The 19,112-nt window shown below is 44.3% G+C and overlaps 1 protein-coding gene across 2 annotated transcripts in view; it reads left to right on the top strand.

The window, feature by feature from the left end:
• The window catches only part of tmem242 (transmembrane protein 242), a 55,712-nt gene extending 38,327 nt beyond the window's left edge, over nucleotides 1-17,385 (top strand). For both annotated transcript variants that reach the window (XM_070889685.1, XM_070889686.1), the window contains 2 exons: nucleotides 1,530-1,667; nucleotides 17,064-17,385. In XM_070889685.1, coding sequence (XP_070745786.1) covers nucleotides 1,530-1,667; nucleotides 17,064-17,177 — 252 coding nt within the window. In that variant the 3' untranslated portion in view covers nucleotides 17,178-17,385. The remainder of the gene's footprint in view (nucleotides 1-1,529; nucleotides 1,668-17,063) is intronic.
• Nucleotides 17,386-19,112: the final 1,727 nt, after the last annotated feature.

Genomic DNA, 19,112 nt, shown 5'->3' with positions numbered 1-19,112 from the left:
GTTAGACTGCACTTGGAATACTGTGCACAGCTCTGGTTTCCATATTCTAAAAAGGATATTAAGGCACTGGAGAAGGTGCAAAAAAGATTCACAAGAATTATACTAGAACTGAGAGGCTATACCTGCCAGGAAAGGCTGAACAGGCTGGAGCTCTTTTCTCTGGATAAGAAGAGGCTGAGGGGTGACCTAATAGAGGTCTTTTAAAATTATGAAAGAGTTTGATAGGTAGACATAGAGAAGATGTTTTCACTTGTGGGGAAGTCCAAAATTAGAATTTGTTAATTTGATCATCACTAATTCCTTCAGTAGAAACACCTTTACCCAAAAAGTGGTAAGAATGTGGAACATGCTACCACAAGGAATAGTTCAGCTGAATAGCATAGAATCATTTAAGGGAAAGCTAGATAAGCACATAATGGAGAAAGGTATAGAAGGATATATAATTCTATGATGTGCTGAAAGCGTTTGATAAAGAGAGGTGTAAGGGGGTTCATGTAGAGCATAAACACCGGGATAGGCCATTCATGAACAGGCTGAGGATATTGGACTTCAGCAGTATGAAAGCATTGTGGCAGCTCCCAAGGAATCTAGCACAGACCTGCATGAACCTTTGTTTGTGGTTGCACACTGTAGAAAAAAAAATTAAGTAGAGGGAACCTAATTAATCAAAGGGGACCTAATTAAGTAAAAGCAAGGCTGTGAGAAAAAAGAAAAAATACGTGCTACAAACACAGGGAAAATTATAAAATTAGAACCCTCAGGAAGATAGATCATATTATCACAGTATAAAGCAGACAGTTGGGAAAAATACACTCCAAGACTAGGTCACATGGGGTGGTAAGAGATTACGGGAAAAAAAAGACGATTGAAAAACATCTCAACTGGTTGAAAGCAGTTAGGCCAAGAGGACAAGAGTTCGCAGACCCGAGAATGATGCGGCACGTAATTTATCAGATAAAAGGCACACAGGGGAGGTAATGAAGCTTGCTGTCAATATAATTGTATTAACCAATTAATCATAGTAGGTAGGCGAAAATGTTGTGACGCAGCAGGGAAACAACAAATGGAAAGCCTCCGCGGGGAACTTCATGATTTTGTATGTATTTTGACTGTATAAAAACAGTAACCCAACGATTGTTCGGAGAGAACAGCTGGTTTGGGTCACCGAGTTACTGAACTCGTGTAGAAGTTGTCTCTCCCTCGATCGAGTACACAATAAACAATTCTTTTCTCCAGAACAGACTTGTCGAGTATCTTTATAATACTCCACTGCACACACCAGCTGAAAATTGCTAGACTGAAATTGCTTGCGGTTGATGTTGGCACTGGGTTTCCTGCATTTGACTATTTAACCACCTTCCCCACCTCCATCCCCTCAAACCTGTCGTGGGTGGGTGGGAAATTCACCGCTATTTAACAGTGACTACACTTCGAAAGTATTTCATTGGCTGTAAAGCGCTTTCGGACACAGAGGTTGTGAAAGGCGCAATATAAATGCGAGTCTTTTATATTTTTCCTTTCTCTTCTAGGGGGTGATTGCAACAGCTGCTGTTCCTGAGAGTGGGGCATCACTGGCCCTGAGGGCCCTAGGCTGGGGTTCTCTTTACGCCTGGTGCGGGGTTGGTTTGCTTAGCCTTGCAGTCTGGAAGGCTTTAGGAGTACACAGTGTAAGTATTTTATTTCTTTTAATCTCCTGCATCATCAAAGGAGAAGATTTACAGTTTATGCCTTGGTCCATAAATGTAATTTGTCATACCAATGATTTTTTTCAGTAATTCAGAATTTTACTTTATCATCCTGGATAATTGACTTCCGACTCCTTTGCCCCGATTTTAAATGGGAGTGCAGGTAGAGTCTGGGGGATGTGCAGGCCTAGCCGATATTAATTTCCATAAATCTTCCCGGAGTCCTGCTCAGATTCACTACCTTGTCAGCGGCGAGAGCGGGAATTCTGCAGCAGGGACCTGTGGGAATGAGCTCGAGCAATAATTTGTGGTGGGTGAGTTCGGCAGGACGGGCTCTGGAGGCAATTGGGATGAGAGGGAGGAGCTGGGAAAAGGAGGGTCCAAGGCTTCCTTGGGAGACCAGGAAGGGTACTCCTGCTCCTTCTAGCCGACAAGGAAACTGAAAATTAAATTTTGAACAAAAGCAAAATACTACCTTGCTGAGTCTCTTTTGGACGGCTATCCAGCTCCCAGAAGGTCTGGCCTGACTGGGAAGCTGTCACTGCTCCCCCGCTCAATATTGCAGTCGGCTCCCAATGACATCATCAAGATCCAATCTGCATATTTAAAGAAAGACCCTGCTTCCAGTCTGCAGATGTCCCACTCGCATGCTCAAAACACGATAGGAAGGCAGCGGGATCAGTAAGTGACTGCCCTCATTTTAACTGCCCCCACCTGGCGGGGGAATTTAAATCAGGACCTCTAATCTTTTTTAGTAACAGTTCTGCTGTAGTGGCTTTCATCTAGCTCATCCCTTTAGTAATATAGCTTTATTTCTGAGCTGCCGTCCTCTTGTTAACTCGAGATGGGGTTTGAAAATTGGCATGTTGAGGACCATGGTCTACAGGGCTGCAGTAATACCCGCCCTCCTGTATGGCTCAGACATGTGGACCATGTACAGTAGACACCTCAAATGACTGGAGAAATACCACCAGCAACGTCTCCGCAAGATCCTACAAATCCCCTGGGAGGACACACGCACAAACATTAGCGTCCTCGTCCAGGCCAACATCCCCAGCATTGAAGCACTGACCACACTTGATCAGCTCCGCTGGGCAGGCCACATAGTTCGCATGCCAGACACGAGACTCCCAAAGCAAGCGCTCTACTCGGAACTCGGCCACGGCAAACGAGCCAAAGGCGGGCAGAGGAAACGTTACAAGATACCCTCAAAGCCTCCCTGATAAAATGCGACATCCCCACTGACACCTGGGAATCCCTGGCCATAGACCGCCCTAAATGGAGGAAGTGCATTCGGGAGGGCGCTGAGCTCCTCGAGTATCGTCGCCGGGAGCATGCAGAAATCAAGCGCAGGCAGCGGAAGGAGCGTGCAGCAAACCAGGCTCCCCGCCCACCCTTTCCCTCAACGACTATCTGTCCCACCTGTGACAGAGACTGTGGTTCTCGTATTGGACTGTACAGCCACCTAAGAACTCATGCTAAGAGTAGAAGCAAGTCTTCCTCGATTCCGAGGGACTGCCTATGATTCCTGAATACAGATTTGTCCCATTGATGCATTTAAAAATTCTTAACTGGATTTTTTACCAAACTGATCATGTTTCTATCAGATTATATTTTTTTCAAATTAATACTGAAATCTTTATGTTGATGCAACTGTGATTCCAAACTCGCAACTGATGTAGTAAACCAGAAAATAAAGTTAACTAACTTCTATTGTGTTCCTAACACAGTTGAGACTACACACAGGCAGGTTAAAGTAACAGTGACCTCAGTCTTTATTAAGGCACTCCAGTGTGAGGAACAGGCCTTAGGGGCCGGCTTATATACAGTGCTCCCAAGGGATGTTGGGATCCCTTGGGACTTCAGGGGATGCACTCCCTGGTGGCGGAACATGGGAGTGCATACTTTACAGATACACAGCATCACTCCGCCCCCCGCCCACCCCCCCCCCCCCCCCTCCTGCGAAAGTCAAGGTGAAAACTATTTACAAGGTGAGGCGGTCGGGAGCCTTTCTTTCCCTGGTGGACCGCCTCGGTACAAATGTCTGTTCTGGTGTGTTGGCTGTGCCCTCGCTGAGCTGGCGTGTTGTTGGCCCTGCAGGGCTGCTGGGTGAGCCTGGCTTTGCTGGGCTGTTGGGCGTGATGGGTTCGATTTCCTGGTCCAGGGTGGTGTCATTGATCCTTTGGGTGTATGTTGTGGGCTCGAAAAAGGTGGTGTCTTATGTGGGTTGTTCAGGGCAGTCTGTGAACCGCAGCCTCGTTTGATCCAGGTGTTTTCTGCAAATTTGTCCATTGTCTAGTTTGACTACAAACATCCTACTCCCTTCTTTAGTGATCACCGTGCCCGCGAACCACTTGGGACCATGTCCATAGTTTAGTACATACACAGGGTCATTCAGATCAATTTCCCGTGACACAACCATCGTTTACATTTTGTTGCTGCCGCCTACTCTCTACCTGATCATGCAGGTTGGGGTGAACCAGCGAGAGACTGGTTTTAAGTGTCCTTTTCATGAATAGCTCAGCCGGGGGCACCTCTGTGAGCAAGTGGGGTCTCGTGCGGTAGCTGAGCAATACTCTGGACAGGCGGGTTTGGAGTGAGCCTTCTGTGACTCGTGTAAGGCTCTGTTTGATTGTTTGTACTGCCCGCTCTGCCTGCCCATTGGAGGCTGGATTAAACGGGGCCGAGGTGACATGTTTGATCCCATTGCGGGTTATGAATTCTTTAAATTCGGCACTGGTGAAACATGGCCCGTTGTCACTGACCAGTATGTTAGGCAGGCCGTGGGTGGCAAACATGGCCCTCAGGCTTTCAGCGGTGGCGATGCTTCCCGACATTATTTCACATTCAATCCATTTTGAAAAAGCATCCACCACCACCAGGAACATTTTACCGGGAAACGGGCCTGTATAGTCGACATGGATCCTTGACCATGGTCTGGAGGGCCAGGACCACAAACTTAGTGGTGCCTCTCTGGGCGCATTGCTCAACTGAGCACACACGCTGCATTGCCATACACAGGACTCTTAAGTTAGAGTCGATACCGGGCTATCGCTTTCATCATTACTATACCTGGGTGTGTGTTGTGGAGATCCGAGATGAACGACTCCCTGCCCTTTTTTGGTAGCACTACGCGGTTACCCCACAACAGGCAGTCTGCCTGAATGGACAGCTCGTCCTTTCGCTGCTGGAACGGCTTGATTAGCTCTTGCATTTCAACGGGGATACTGGCCCAGCTCCCATGCAATACAGTTTTTTACTAGGGACAGCAGAGGATCTTAGCTGGTCCAAGTCCTAATCTGGAGGGCTGTGACAGGTGATTTATCATTTTCAAATGCATCCATGACCATCAATAAGTCTGCGGGCTGCGCCACCATCAACAAGTTTGCAGGCTGCGCCATTTCCACCCCCGTGGTGGGCAATGGTAGCCGACTGAGAGCATCCGCACAGTTCTCGGTGCCTGGCCTGTGGCGGATGGTATAGTTATACGCTGATAGCGCGAGTGCCCACCTTTGTATGCGGGTTGAGGCATTAGTATTTATCCCCTGTTTTCAGCGGACAGGAATAGGAGGGGCTTGTGATTGGTCTCAAATTTGAGTTGGAAACCAAACAGGTATTGATGCATTTTCTTTACCCCGAACACACACGCTAATGCCTCTTTCTCAATCATGCTTTAGGCCCTCTCAGCCTCAGACAAGCTCCTGGAGGCATAGGCGACAGGTTGCAACTTCCCCGCAACGTCAGCTTGTTGTAATAAACACCCGACTCTGTACAACAATACATCACATGCTAGCACAAGTCTTTTACACGGGTTATACAATACAAGCAGCTTGTTGGAGCATAAAATGTTTCTGGCTTTCTCAAAAGCAATTACTTGTTTATTTTTCCCCATACCCAGTTCTCACCTTTATGCAATGACACATGTACGGGCTCTAAGAGGGTGCTTAACCCCGGTAGGAAGTTAGCAAAATAGTTGAGGAGTCCCAGGAACGACCGCAGCTCCGTGACGTTCTGTAACCTTGGCGCGTTCCTGATAGCCTCTGTCTTGGCATCTGTGGGCCAAATGCCATCCGCCGCGATCTTTCTGTCCAAAAACTCCACTTCTGTTGCCATGAAGACGCATTTCGACCTCTTCAGCCGCGGCCCTACGCGATCCAGTAGCTGGAGGACCTCCTCCAGGTTTTGTAGGTGCTCGACTGTGTCCCGATCCGTGACCAATATGTCGTCCTGAAAAACCACCGTTCGTGATACCGACTTTAGTAGGCTCTCCATGTTTCTCTGGAAGATTGCTGCAGACAACCGAATTCCAAACAGGCATCTGTTGTAGATGAACAGTCCCTTGTGCGTGTTGATGCAGGTGAGGCCCTTTGGAGACTCCTCCAGCTCCTGCGTCATGAAGGCCGAAGTCAGGTCGAGCTTGGTGAACGTCTTGCCTCCTGCCAGCGTCGCAAATCGGTCGTCTGCCTTTGGTAGCGGGTATTGGTCCTGCAGTGAGAAACGATTAATAGTTACTTTATAATCGCCGCAAATCCTGACCGTGTCATCACTTTTGAGTACTGGAACAATCAGGCTGGCCTACACGCTGAATTTCACTGGGGAGATGATGCTCTCGCGTTGCAGCCTGTCCAGCTCGATTTCCACTCTCCCTCATCTTGTGAGGTACCGTTCGCGCCTTGTGGTGAATGGGTCGTGCCTCTGGGACCAAGTGGATCCGCACCTTTGCCCCGGAAAAGTTTCCAATGTCTGGCTCAAAAAGGGAAGGAAATTTGTTAAGAACCTGGGTACATGAGGCCTCATCGACATGTGATAGCGCTCGGATGTCATTCCAGTTCCAGTGGAGTTTGCACAGCCAGCTCCTTCCAAGTGTGGGGCTATCGCCCGGGACAATCCAGAGTGGCAGTTCGTGCACCGTGCCCACGTAGGTGACCTTGACCATGGCGCTGCCCAGGACGGTGATAAGCATTTTGGTGTACGTTCTCAGTTTCGTGTGGATGGGGCTCAGGGCTGGTCTGAGTGCCTTGTTGCACCACAGTCTCTCAAACATATTTTTACTCATGATGGATTGGCTAGCGCCAATGTCCAGTTCCATGGCTACGGGTAAGCCATTCAATTTTACATTGAGCATTATAGGTGGACATTTGGTCGAAAATGTGTGCACCCCGTGTACTTCAGCATCTGTTTCCTCTCTGAGGCTCGAAATTGCTTTGATCCACGATGGACCGATCTTCCTCTGCCACATGGTGGTTAGCAGGTTTGCAAGCTTGTTGGAGGTGTCCCATTGTTCCACAGCTTTTGCAAACATACCCTTTGAAGCGGCATGAATAGGCTGAATGGAAGCCTTCACAATGCCAACAAGATGTGAATTGTCTTGCATTCATCCTTTGTTGCGGACTCTGAGTCATCTGAGTCACCTGAGGCCTGCTGGCAGTTGCAGACTCGTCATTTCTGTCCTGTACATTTCTGCTCGCAAACACAGTTCTAGTTAATTTATGAACATTGCTAGAACTTGTGTGCTGAGAGATTTGTTTGGTGTTATCAGTTGTGGACATAAATGCCTGTGCTATCGCAATGGCCTTACTGAGGGTCGGTGTGTCTACAGTCAAAGGTTTTCATAGGGTGGTCTCTTGGCCAATGCCCAGTACAAAAAATGTCTCTGAGCATTTGCTCCAGGTAGCCATCAAACTCACATTGTCCTGCAAGTCACCTTAGGTCAGCGACGTAGCTCGCCACTTCCTGATCTTCAGATCACTGGCACGTGTAGAACCGATACCTCACCATCAGCACGCTTTCCCTCGGGTTAAGATGCTCCCGAACCAGTATACACAGCTCCTCATATGACTTATCTGTGGGTTTCACCGGAGCCAGAAGATTCTTCATGAGGCTGTAGGTCGGTGCCCCGCAGACTGTGAGGAGGACCGCTCTCCTTTTTGCAGCACTTCCTTTTCCGTCCAGCTCGTTGGCTACAAAGTAGTAGTCTAGCCGTTCGACATAGGCTTCCCAGTCCTCACCCTCCGAAAACTTCTCCAGGATGCCCACAGTTTGTTGCATCTTTGCGTTGGATTCATATACTCGTCGCCAGTTATTCTGTTCCTAACACAGATGAGACTGCACACGGAGGTTAAAGTAACAGTGACCTCAGTCTTTATTAAGACACTCCAGAGTGAGGAACAGGCCTTAGGGGGCCGGCTTATATACAGTGCTCCCAAGGGATACACAACAACTTCCACATTCTACATTGCATCAGAGGCTGGCATGTTTTTGTAATTTGGTGAACTGTGAATTGAATTGCAACTATAATTCTGAATTCTTCTCATTACAACAACAAACTTTCATTTTATATGTATTATAACAACATAGAAGGATATATTGTTAGGGTGAGGTGAAGTAAGGTGGGATGAGGCCAGTGTAGAGCAGAACACATAAACCAAATGGCCTGTTTCTGTGCTGTACAATTATATGTAACATCTGAAAGCGACTAAGAGGAATAAATAAATGGAAAATGAGCTTAGTGGGGGAGCTAGCAGAGGTGCCAATTGGTAAATTAAGTGTTGAAAGGCAAGGCAGAGGCATTTTTGGGAGAGCAGGACTGCAACAATCCAGAGTGAAGTGGAGGGAGGAATGAAGGTCTTGGGATGAGGCATACAGTGGAGGAAGTTGCAGAGGGCTATGGTGTGATAAGATCATGGAAGGATTTATAGATAAGAATGAGAATTTGGAAATCTACACATTGGGGGAGAGAGAGCCAATGAGGTCGATGAGGACTGATGGAATGAACAAGTGGGACTTGGTGCGAGGCAGGATGCAAACGACATGATTTATTGAAGGTGGAGCTTGGGAGGCTAATGGGGAGGAAATCAAAGAAATCCTGTCTGGAGGTGACAGAAGTGTGGATTTGGGTTTCAGCTATGTTAGAAGTGAAAGAAAGAAGTGAGGTAAGGATTTGGGTGAGTGTCGTTGTAGAGGTGAAAGTAAGAACATAAGAATTAGGAACAGAAGTAGGCCATCCAGCCCCTTGAGCTTGCTCCGCCATTCAAAAAGATCATGGCTGATCTGGCCGTGGACTCATCTCCACTTACCTGCCCGCTCCCCATAACCCTTAATTCCCTTATTGGTTAAAAATCTATCTGTAATTTGAATACATTCAATGAGCTAGCCTCAACTGCTTCCTTGGGCAGAGAATTCCACAGATTCACAACCCTCTGGGAGAAGAAATTCCTTCTCAACTCGGTTTTAAATTGGCTCCCCCGTATTTTGAGGCTGCGTCCCCTAGTTCTCGTCTCCCCGACCAGTGGAAACAACGTCTCTACCTCTATCTTGTCTATCCCTTTCATTATTTTAAATGTTTCTATAAGATCACCCCTCATCCTTCTGAACTCCAACGAGTAAAGACCCAGTCTACTCAATCTATCATCATAAGGTAACCCTCTCATCTCCGGAATCAGCCTAGTGAATCGTCTCTGTACCCCCTCCAAAGCTAGTATATCCTTAAGTAAGGTGACCAAAACTGCACGCAGTACTCCAGGTGCGGCCTCACCAATACCCTGCATAGTTGCAGCAGGACCTCCCTGCTTTTGTACTCCATCCCTCTCGCAATGAAGGCCAACATTCCATTCGCCTTCCTGATTATCTGCTGCACCTGCAAACTAACTTTTTGGGATTGTCCCTCTGCACCTCAGCATGTTGTAATTTCTCCCCATTCAAATAATATTCCCTTTTACTGTTTTTTTTTCCCCAAGGTGGATGACCTCACCTTTTCCAACATTGTATTCCATCTGCCAAACCTTAGCCCATTCGCTTAACCTATCTAAATCTCTTTGCAGCCTCTCTGTGTCCTCTACACAACCCGCTTTCCCACTAATCTTTGTGTCATCTGCAAATTTTGTTACACTACACTCTGTCCCCTCTTCCAGGTCATCTATGTATATTGTAAACAGTTGTGGTCCCAGCACCGATCCCTGTGGCACACCGCTAACCACCGATTTCCAACCCGAAAAGGATCCATTTATCGCAACTCTCTGCTTTCTGTTAGCCAGCCAATTCTCGATCCATGCTAATACACTTCCTCTTACTCCGCGTACCTTTATCTTCTGCAGTAACCTTTTGTGTGGCACCTTATCGAATGCCTTTTGGAAATCTAAATACACCACATCCATCGGTACACCTCTATCCACCATGCTCGTTATATCCTCAAAGAATTCCAGTAAATTAGTTAAAACATGATTTCCCCTTCATGAATCCGTGTTGCATCTGCTTGATTGCACTATTCCTATCTAGATGTCCTGCTATTTCTTCCTTAATGATAGCTTCAAGCATTTTCCCCACTACAGATGTTAAACTAACCGGCCTATAGTTACCTGCCTTTTGTCTGCCCCCTTTTTTAAACAGAGGCGTTACATTAGCTGCTTTCCAATCCGCTGGTACCTCCCCAGAGTCCAGAGAATTTTGGTAGATTATAACGAATGCATCTGCTATAACTTCCGCCATCTCTTTTAATACCCTGGGATGCATTTCATCAGAACCAGGGGACTTGTTTACCTTGAGTCCCATTAGCCTGTCCAGCACTACCTCCCTAGTGATAGTGATTGTCTCAAGGTTCTCCCTTCCCACATTCCCGTGACCAGCAATTTTTGGCATGGTTTTTGTGTCTTCCACTGTGAAGACCGAAGCAAAATAATTGTTAAGGTCTCGGCCATTTCCACATTTCCCATTATTAAATCCCCCTTCTCATCTTCTAAGGGACCAACATTTACTTTAGTCACTCTCTTCAGTTTTATATATCGGTAAAAGCTTTTACTATCTGTTAAGTAAGTAAGTAAATAAGTCTGCTGCATCCTGAATGAGCAGTGAAATTAAGTTGATGGAAACAATGCAGAGTTTTTGGTGAGACTTGAATTCAAGTACCAGTCTACCCGCTATTCAGATGGAGGAGATTCTGGTTTATCCAACACAGCAGAGAGGACAAGAAGGGATAATGAGTTCTAGACAGAGTCAAAGAGGATATAATTGCTGACTTTAACCAGAGCAATCTTAAAGCTGTGGGTGGGATAGAAGCTCGGCTTGAGGGATTCAGACATGACGTGGAAGTGGTGAGCACAGAGTTGGAAGATGACAGCAAAAAAAAGGAAGGTTGGGATGGGAATAGGGCCATTAAGGGATAGACAGGATAATAGCACAGATAACGATAGAGAGATGGCAGAAATATTAAATAATTATTTCGCTTTAGTATTTTACCAGGGAGATAGAACAGGTGGACATGACATTGGTTGATGAGATTAGTAATGAGATAACTTCATTCAAAATTTTAAAAAGAATATATTACATAAACTAATCAAACTCAGGATAAAACCCCTGGTCCAGATGGATTGCATCTACACATTTTAAAAGAATCTAGGGAAGAGATAGTAAAGGCATTACTACACATATGTAATAATTTGTTAGAAAAAGGTGTTGTGTTAGAGAATTGACGGACAGCTGAAGTAATACCTATATTTAACAAGGGGGATAGAACACGTCCAGAGAATTATAGACCACAGGAAAAATAATGGAATCCCAACTAAAGGAGAAAATAGAACATCGAGAAACCAAAACAAAATCCACTCTACCAAAATCTTTCAGAATGTTAAAAGACCTCCTATTAGGTCATCCCTCGGCTTTCCTTTTTCAAGAGAAAAGAGACCCAGCCCGTTCATCCTTTCCTGACTTATGTATACCCTCGCATTTCAGGTATCATCCTTGTAAATCTTCTCTGCACGCTCTCCTGTGCCTCTCTATCCTTTTTATAATATGGTGACCAGAACTGTACACAGTACTCAAAGTGGTCTAACCAAGGTTCGATACAGGTTTAGCAAAGGGATCTCTGAGTACAAAATACACAAATCACTAAAAGTTGCGACACAGGTCAGTTAGCAAGGCCATAAAAATATAATAACGAATAGTCAGTATGGATTTCAAAAGGGAAAGTCTTACTTGACCAACCTCATTGAATTTTTTGAAGAGTTAACAGAGAGTAGACAATGGTAATGCAGTAAATGTAATTTATCAAGATTTTTGAAAGGCCTTCGATAAGGTACCGCTTAATAGACTGATGAACAAGGTCAGAGAATGCGGAGTCGGGATAAGAAGCTTGCTGGCTTCAAGACAGAAAGCAGAGAGTGGGGTAAAGGGTAGCTAGTCACAGTGGCAGAAGGTGGGGAGTGGTCCACAAGGATCCGTGCTGAGACAATTTACATTAATGAAGACTTTGGAATCAAAAACACAATTTCTAAATATGTGGATGACACCACATTGGAGGCGGGGGGGCGGGAGGAGGATCGTCAATACCGAGGTAGACTGCAGAATGTGCATATAATTGGCCAATGAAGTTTAACGCAGATAAATGTGAGGTATTACATTTTGGTAGGAAGAATAGGGAGGTCACATATATTACTTGGAGGGTGCGAGTCTGGGTGGGGTAGCGGAACAAAGGGATCTCAGAGTACAAATTCACAAATCACTAAACATTGCGACACAGGTTAGCAAGGCCATAAAAAAGCAAACCAAGCACTAGGGTTTATTTCTAGAGATATAGAATTGAAAAGTAGGGAAGCTATGCTAAACCTGTATCAAACCTTGGTTAGACCACACCAGAGACTGTGTACAGTTCTGGTCGCCATATTATAAAAAGGATATCATCATCATAGGCAGTCCTTGAAATCGAGGAAAACTTGCTTCCACTCAGTAAGTTCTCATGTGACTGAACAGTCCAATACGGGAATTACAGTCTCCGTCACAGGTGGGACAGACAGTCGTTGGAGGAAAGGGTGGGTGGGGAGTTTGGTTTGCTGCACGCTCCTTCCGCTGCCTGCGCTGATTTTCTGCATGTTCTCGGCGACGAGACTCGAGGTGCTCAGCGCCCTCCTGGAATGCTCTTCCTCCACTTAGGGCGGTCTTTGGCCAGGGACTCCCAGGTGTTGGTGGGGATGTTGCATTTTATCAAGTAGGAAAAAGGATAAAGAGGCACTCGAAAGGGTGCAGAGAAGATCTACAAGGATGATGCATAGAAACATAAAAAATAGGTGCAGGAGTAGGCCATTCGGCCCTTCGCGTCTGCACCGCCATTCAATGAGCTCATGGCTGAACATGCAACTTCAGTACCCCATTCCTGCTTTCTCGCCATACCCCTTGATTCCCCTAGTAGTAAGGACTACATCTAACTCCTTTTTGAATATATTTAGTGAATTGGCCTCAACAACTTTCTGTGGTAGAGAATTCCACAGGTTCACCACTCTCTGGGTGAAGAAGTTTCGTCTCATCTCGGTCCTAAATGGCTTACCCCTTATCCTTAGACTGTGTCCCCTGGTTCTGGACTTCCCCAACATCGGGAACATTCTTCCTGCATCTAACCTGTCTAACCCCGTCAGAATTTTAAACGTTTCTATGAGATCCCCTCTCATTCTTCTGAACTCCAGTGAATACAAGCCCAGTTGATCCAGTCTTTCTTGATATGTCAGTCCTGCCATCCCGGGAATCAGTCTGGTGAACCTTCGCTGCACTCCCTCAATAGCAAGAATGTCCTTCCTCAAGTTAGGAGACCAAAACTGTACACAATACTCCAGGTGTGGCCTCACCAAGGCCCTGTACAACTGTAGTAACACCTCCCTGCCCCTGTACTCAAATCCGCTCGCTATGAAGGCCAACATGCCATTTTCTTTCTTAACCGCCTGCTGTACCTGCATGCCAACCTTCAATGACTGATGTACCATGACACCCAGGTCTCGTTGCACCTCCCCATTTCCTAATCTGTTACCATTCAGATTATAGTCTGTCTCTCTGTTTTTACCACCAAAGTGGATAACCTCACATTTATCCACCAAAGTGGATAACCTCACATTTATTATACTTCATCTGCCATGCATTTGCCTCCTCGCAGCTCACACTGCCACCCAACTTAGTGTCATCCGCAAATTTGGAGATACTACATTTAATCCCCTCGTCTAAATGTACAATGTAAACAGCTGGGGCCCCAGCACAGAACTTGCGGTACCCCACTAGTCACTGCCTGCCATTCTGAAAAGTACCAGAAATGCGAGGGTATACATATCAGGAAAGGTTGAATAGGCTGGGTCTCTTTTCTCTTGGGGGAAAAAAAAGGCTGAGGGGTAAAATTCTAAAAGGTTTTGGTAGAGTGATTTCAGAGAGACTGTTTCTACTTGTAGGGAAAAGCATAACTGGAGGCCATCAATAAAAGAGTAAAAGAGTCATCAAGAAATCTAACAGGGAGTAGTTGAAGCAAATAGTATCGATGCATTTAAGGGGAGGCTAGACGAGCATATGAGGGAGAAGGGAATAGAGGGTTATGTTGATAGATTTAGATGAGGAAAGATGGGAGGAGGCTCGAGTGGAGCATAAACACCAGCATGACAGATTGGGCTGAATGGCCTGTTTCTGTGTGGTATATCCTATGTAAGCACATTCAAAGATATTGCAAAGGAAATGGAGGCTTGCGGTGGGATGTGTCACAGATAGGCATTTTGGGGAGGGGGTTGACATGAATCAATTTTGAATCGAAGGAGAAAGATGTCTGAGCAGAGGAAACCATTTACAAAGTTGCCACACATGGGGCAAGGAATAATGGTTGGGTGAAGAAGGAAATCTGAGACATCAAGCTGGGTCTGCTGGAAGAGATGAGCTTGACGCGCTTAATGTCTTAAGCAATAGTCATACAGAGAAATAATGCTATCCACTTTCACTCTGGGTAGCAATGTAACCATTGTCGATTCTTGTGTCTCTCGACAAAATATGAAGGAAAGCTTAAGATCTTTATAGGGCTCTAGTCCATACACCCATCCCCTGTAACCTTGATGATTCATTATGGTGTGATAAGAGTTGTTTTTCTAACTAATCAGTTGATCATTGTCTTGTTTTTTGTAATTTTGGGCTACCCTCTTATCTAGAAGACCATTGACTCCTTATTAATCATTCCTTGCTAACAATAGATCTCTCCTTGATGATGAAGCTTTTCTTGCTAAATGTCATTCATACCCTAAAGCATTCTGGATATGAGCAACATGATCATTTTATTATTTCTAGCTACAATGCAAGACTACAAGCTGTTTATAAGTGAAAAGACAGCAAAAACCTTAATCATATGCGATTAAACATAATCCTATGTATATAAGAGTAGGGTATCTTGCATAGCCTACTCAGTGCTCTCTGGTTCTTAAGATTTTATATTAAAATACCTGTACTAAAACTTTAATTTGAAATACTATGGTTTTCAACTGAACCAATTCCTGCATCATTTTCAGTGAGCACATGATTGTTAGTAGCTGGCAATTAAGGAAGAAAATAAGTAAATCAATAAATGTTTTTTTATCTCTTTACAATTTCACAAAATTATTCCAAACTCTAAATAGAGAAGTGACTAAATGAAGGGTATGCATTTTACCTTCTCTGGGGAAACAATTGCAGATTGAATTCTTTGAGAAACTTCACATCACTTGCGTTTCAAAAGTGATAAAAGTTTATTGGCGATATTTAACTGAGTGTATTCAGATGACTTTCCAATTTAAAAAAAATTACAAAAACACCAAGAGGTTCTTGGGAAAGTACGTTATTTGCGTTTAATGTATTCAACCATATTGGATTAGTCTGACACCTGTGATTTTTTTTAACTTTGATATCCAGCTACTGTAAAAGCATTAGTTATGTTACTACAATATTTGTAGGATGGCAGCAAGAGGTCAACAGCAGCTCCTCCAATAATTGGTTTTCTACAGAGGCAGAGTCACATGACCACACTACAGGCACAGAAAAGTTGGATTTGGCCAGTAAAACATCCATCACCTCCCACCCCCCCCCCCGCCCTGCCCCTTCCAAGGAACCTTACCGGGGTGGGCAGGGGTGGTACTAGTTATTAAGATATGACATGTACAGGTTGGATCTCCCTTATCCGGCACCACCCCTCGTCCGGCATGATTCTCATGGCCGGGGGCACATGTGCAGAATGCAGCCAACCTCCACCCCGTCTTTGGGGCCTGCCGACACTCAGCCTGCTGGGGGCCTGCCAACACTTCCAGCCGCCTGGGGAACCGACTTTCTTCCCCCCCACCCTCCTCCACCCCCTGGGGCTGACCTCCCTTTATCCGGCAAAATCTCTTATTCGGCACAGGCCAGATCCCGAGGGTGCCGGATAAGTGAGGTTCAACCTGTACGGGATACTGCAGCAAGTAGAATTAGAAGAGTTGCTAAATCAATACAGACTACTTAATAAAGATATTGAAAATGTAGATTCACCCTGGATTTTATTCAGTTTTAAAAATCTAAATAAATAAAATTATGCAAATGCTCTTATTACAGATAGAATTATTTTAGAACTGTGTGGCACAGTTTAGAACAGACCAATTGCAAAATGTTTATTGGGTTAGGAGTATTTTCAGAAAAGAAGCCTGTTCCATTCCTAGGAAGCTATAGTCGATCTACTTGGGGACAGCTGCTCCCTACCCACTACTGTCGCATCTATGAAGGACTAGGTAGGGTTTGTGCAAAGTACAAGATTCCAAATGTAATCTTGTCAAATATTTAAGCGGTCTTTGCTAAGTTAACTTATTTCAGATGGACCACTACCGTTGGCCTCAGGACCCTTAGAGTAATGAAATGAAAAGAAATCACCCAGGATTACCTGCATCTCATTGTCATCTAGTGACTCCTTCTGGAAAGTACATGCCTTATGGATGGCATACAATGACGCCAGGCTTAACTGTAATGCCCTTAACCATAGAATTTTAGCAAAATACATACGGATAACTGTAAAGGGCTGTGACTTGTTGCCATTGAATTAAAAGAAAAATAGTGTTATTGCTGCACACCTGCTAATGAAATTACCATTTTCCTCAACTGAGCAGATCTGATTCCATTCTATTCAATCAGCTTTAAATAGAGCTTTAATCTCCCATCAAAGTCTTCCTTGGTTGTATTGAATTTGGGTAGGAACAGACAAACACTGAGGACCTATTTTTAAAGTCTGTGTAACTGCAAGAATTGAAATCTCATGATGTTCCTGATGCTGATGATAACCACATACAAATGTTCGGAAACTGATTTTGTATATGATCCCCAGTTAAGTATTAAGCATCCCAAGAAATGGAAGCAAATTGATAGCCATTCTGAAACATAATTACATTTAACTTCAAAGGAATGACAATCAGAATTTATTTTAAACCCCAAAAGATTATTTCTCCACAAATATTAACAAAATAAATTCTTCTCAGTTTCTCTCCTTCCATAGATTGGAATGTGAATTTAAACAAACCAAAATGACGTTTAATAAGCATGCGTTCAAAAATTTTATCATTGTGAATTTCACTCTGAATAATTGATTCTTTCCCCTCTCTTTTGCAGCTGACAGAATTCAGAGAAAAGATGCAATCGACATTTCCTGAAATTCCAAAAAGCACAGACATATCAGAGGTTGCTGAGCAGTTCAGTTGGGAAAACCTGTTCAAATCAAAGTAATATGACGGTGATTAAAGTGAAGAGTGCACGTGATACCCCACTATCTCTCTTCCCCAACAGTATAAATTAATGCACCTTTTATGCATTCTGGAACATTATTGTGCTGATTTTCAATATACTGACTTTTTGAAAATACTGTGCAAATATTGGGAAGAATAGAGTTCTTCAAATGACGTGAATCTTTCATATTAAAAAAAAAATTCTCCCATCTTCTGAAGGCAGCAACTTTTATTAGAGTACGGTTTGCAGAAGTTGGCATCCCCGCATAATCAAAAAGCCATTTTAATATGCTGGGCATAGACAGCAACTGTTGGTAGACTATCGACGGGTAACATCTACATGCACACTTTCCAGCATGGGTTACTATAAGAACATAAGAATTAGGAGCAGGGCCTGTGCCATTCAGTAAAATCATGGCTGATCTTCTACCTCCCTGCACTATCCCCAAATCCCTTGATTCCATTAATATCCAAAAATCTATCTTCTTGAATATACTCGAAGACCTGAAGATCCACAACCCTCTGACAGTGAGAATTCCAAAGATTCACAACGCCTTTGACTGAAGAAGTTTCTCCTCAACTCAGTCCTAAATGGCTGACCTCTTATTCTAAGTCTGTGACCCCTAGTTCTATAGACTCCCCAACCAGGGGAAACAGCCTCCCAGCAATCCACCCTATCAAGCCCTTTAATAATTTATGTTTCAATGAAATAACCTTAATCTTCTAAATTCTCGGGAATAGAGGTCTAGTCTCCTCAATCTCTCCTCAATTCTCCCCCCCCCCCCACACCAGGCCAAACATCCTAGGAATCAGTCTGTTGAACCTTTGTTGCACTCCCTCTAAGGCAAGTATATCCTTCTTTAGGTAAGGAGACCAACACTGTACACAGTACTCCTGGTGTGGTCTCACCAAGGCCCTATATAATTGTAGTAAGACCTCATTATTCTTAAACTCCAATCCCTTTGTAATAAAGGCTAACATACCATTTGCTTTCCTAATTTCTTACTGTACCTGCATGTTAACTTTCTGCAATTCTTGTACAAAGACACCCAGGTCCCTCTGAATACCAACATTTCCCAATCTCTCACCATTTTAAAAACTATTTTGCTTTTCTATTTTTCCTACCCAAGCGGATAACTTCACATTTCCCACATTACAACAGTGACTTCACTCCGAGGATACTTCATTGGCTGTAAAGCACTTTAAGACGTCCGGTGGTCGTGAAAGTCGCTATATAAATGCAAGTCTTTTTTTATATTCCATCCACCATGTTCTTGCCCGCTCACTTATCCTGTCAATATCCCTTTGCAGCCTCTCTGCGTCCTCCTCACAGCTTACTTTCCCACCTAACTTTGTATTGTGATCAAACTTGGATATATTACAGGCGGTCCTCTCATCTAAGTCATTGGTATAGATTGTAAATAGCTGAGGCCCAAGCACTGATCCTTGCGGTACCCCACTAGTTCCAGCCTGCCAACCTGGAAATGAGCCGTTTATCCCTATTCGCTGTTTTCTGTCCATTAACCAATCGTCAATCAATGTTCATATATAACCCATTCAATCCTACGAGGCTTAATTTTGTGTAATACCCTATTGTGTCGCATCTTATCGAACAATTTCTGAAAATCCAAATACATCCACTGGTTCCCCCTTATCTACCCTGCTAGTTACAACCGCAAAAAACTCTTGTCAAACACTATTTCCCTTTCATAAATCTGTGTTGACTCTGATTTTCTAAGTGCCCTGTTACCACCTCCCTAATGGATTCTAGCATTTTCCCTACTACTAATGTCAGGCTAACTGGTCCTTGTTTTCTCTCTCCCTCCTTTCTTGAATAGCGGGGTTACATTTGCTACCTTCCAATCTGCAGGGACCATTCTAAAATCTCAAGAATTTTGGAAGATCAAAACCAATGCACCTACTATCTCTATAGCCA

The sequence above is a fragment of the Pristiophorus japonicus genome, chromosome 9 (genome assembly GCF_044704955.1).
Source record: "Pristiophorus japonicus isolate sPriJap1 chromosome 9, sPriJap1.hap1, whole genome shotgun sequence".
NCBI classification, from domain to species: Eukaryota; Metazoa; Chordata; class Chondrichthyes; family Pristiophoridae; genus Pristiophorus; species Pristiophorus japonicus.
This window is presented reverse-complemented; position numbering and strand designations above follow the sequence as displayed.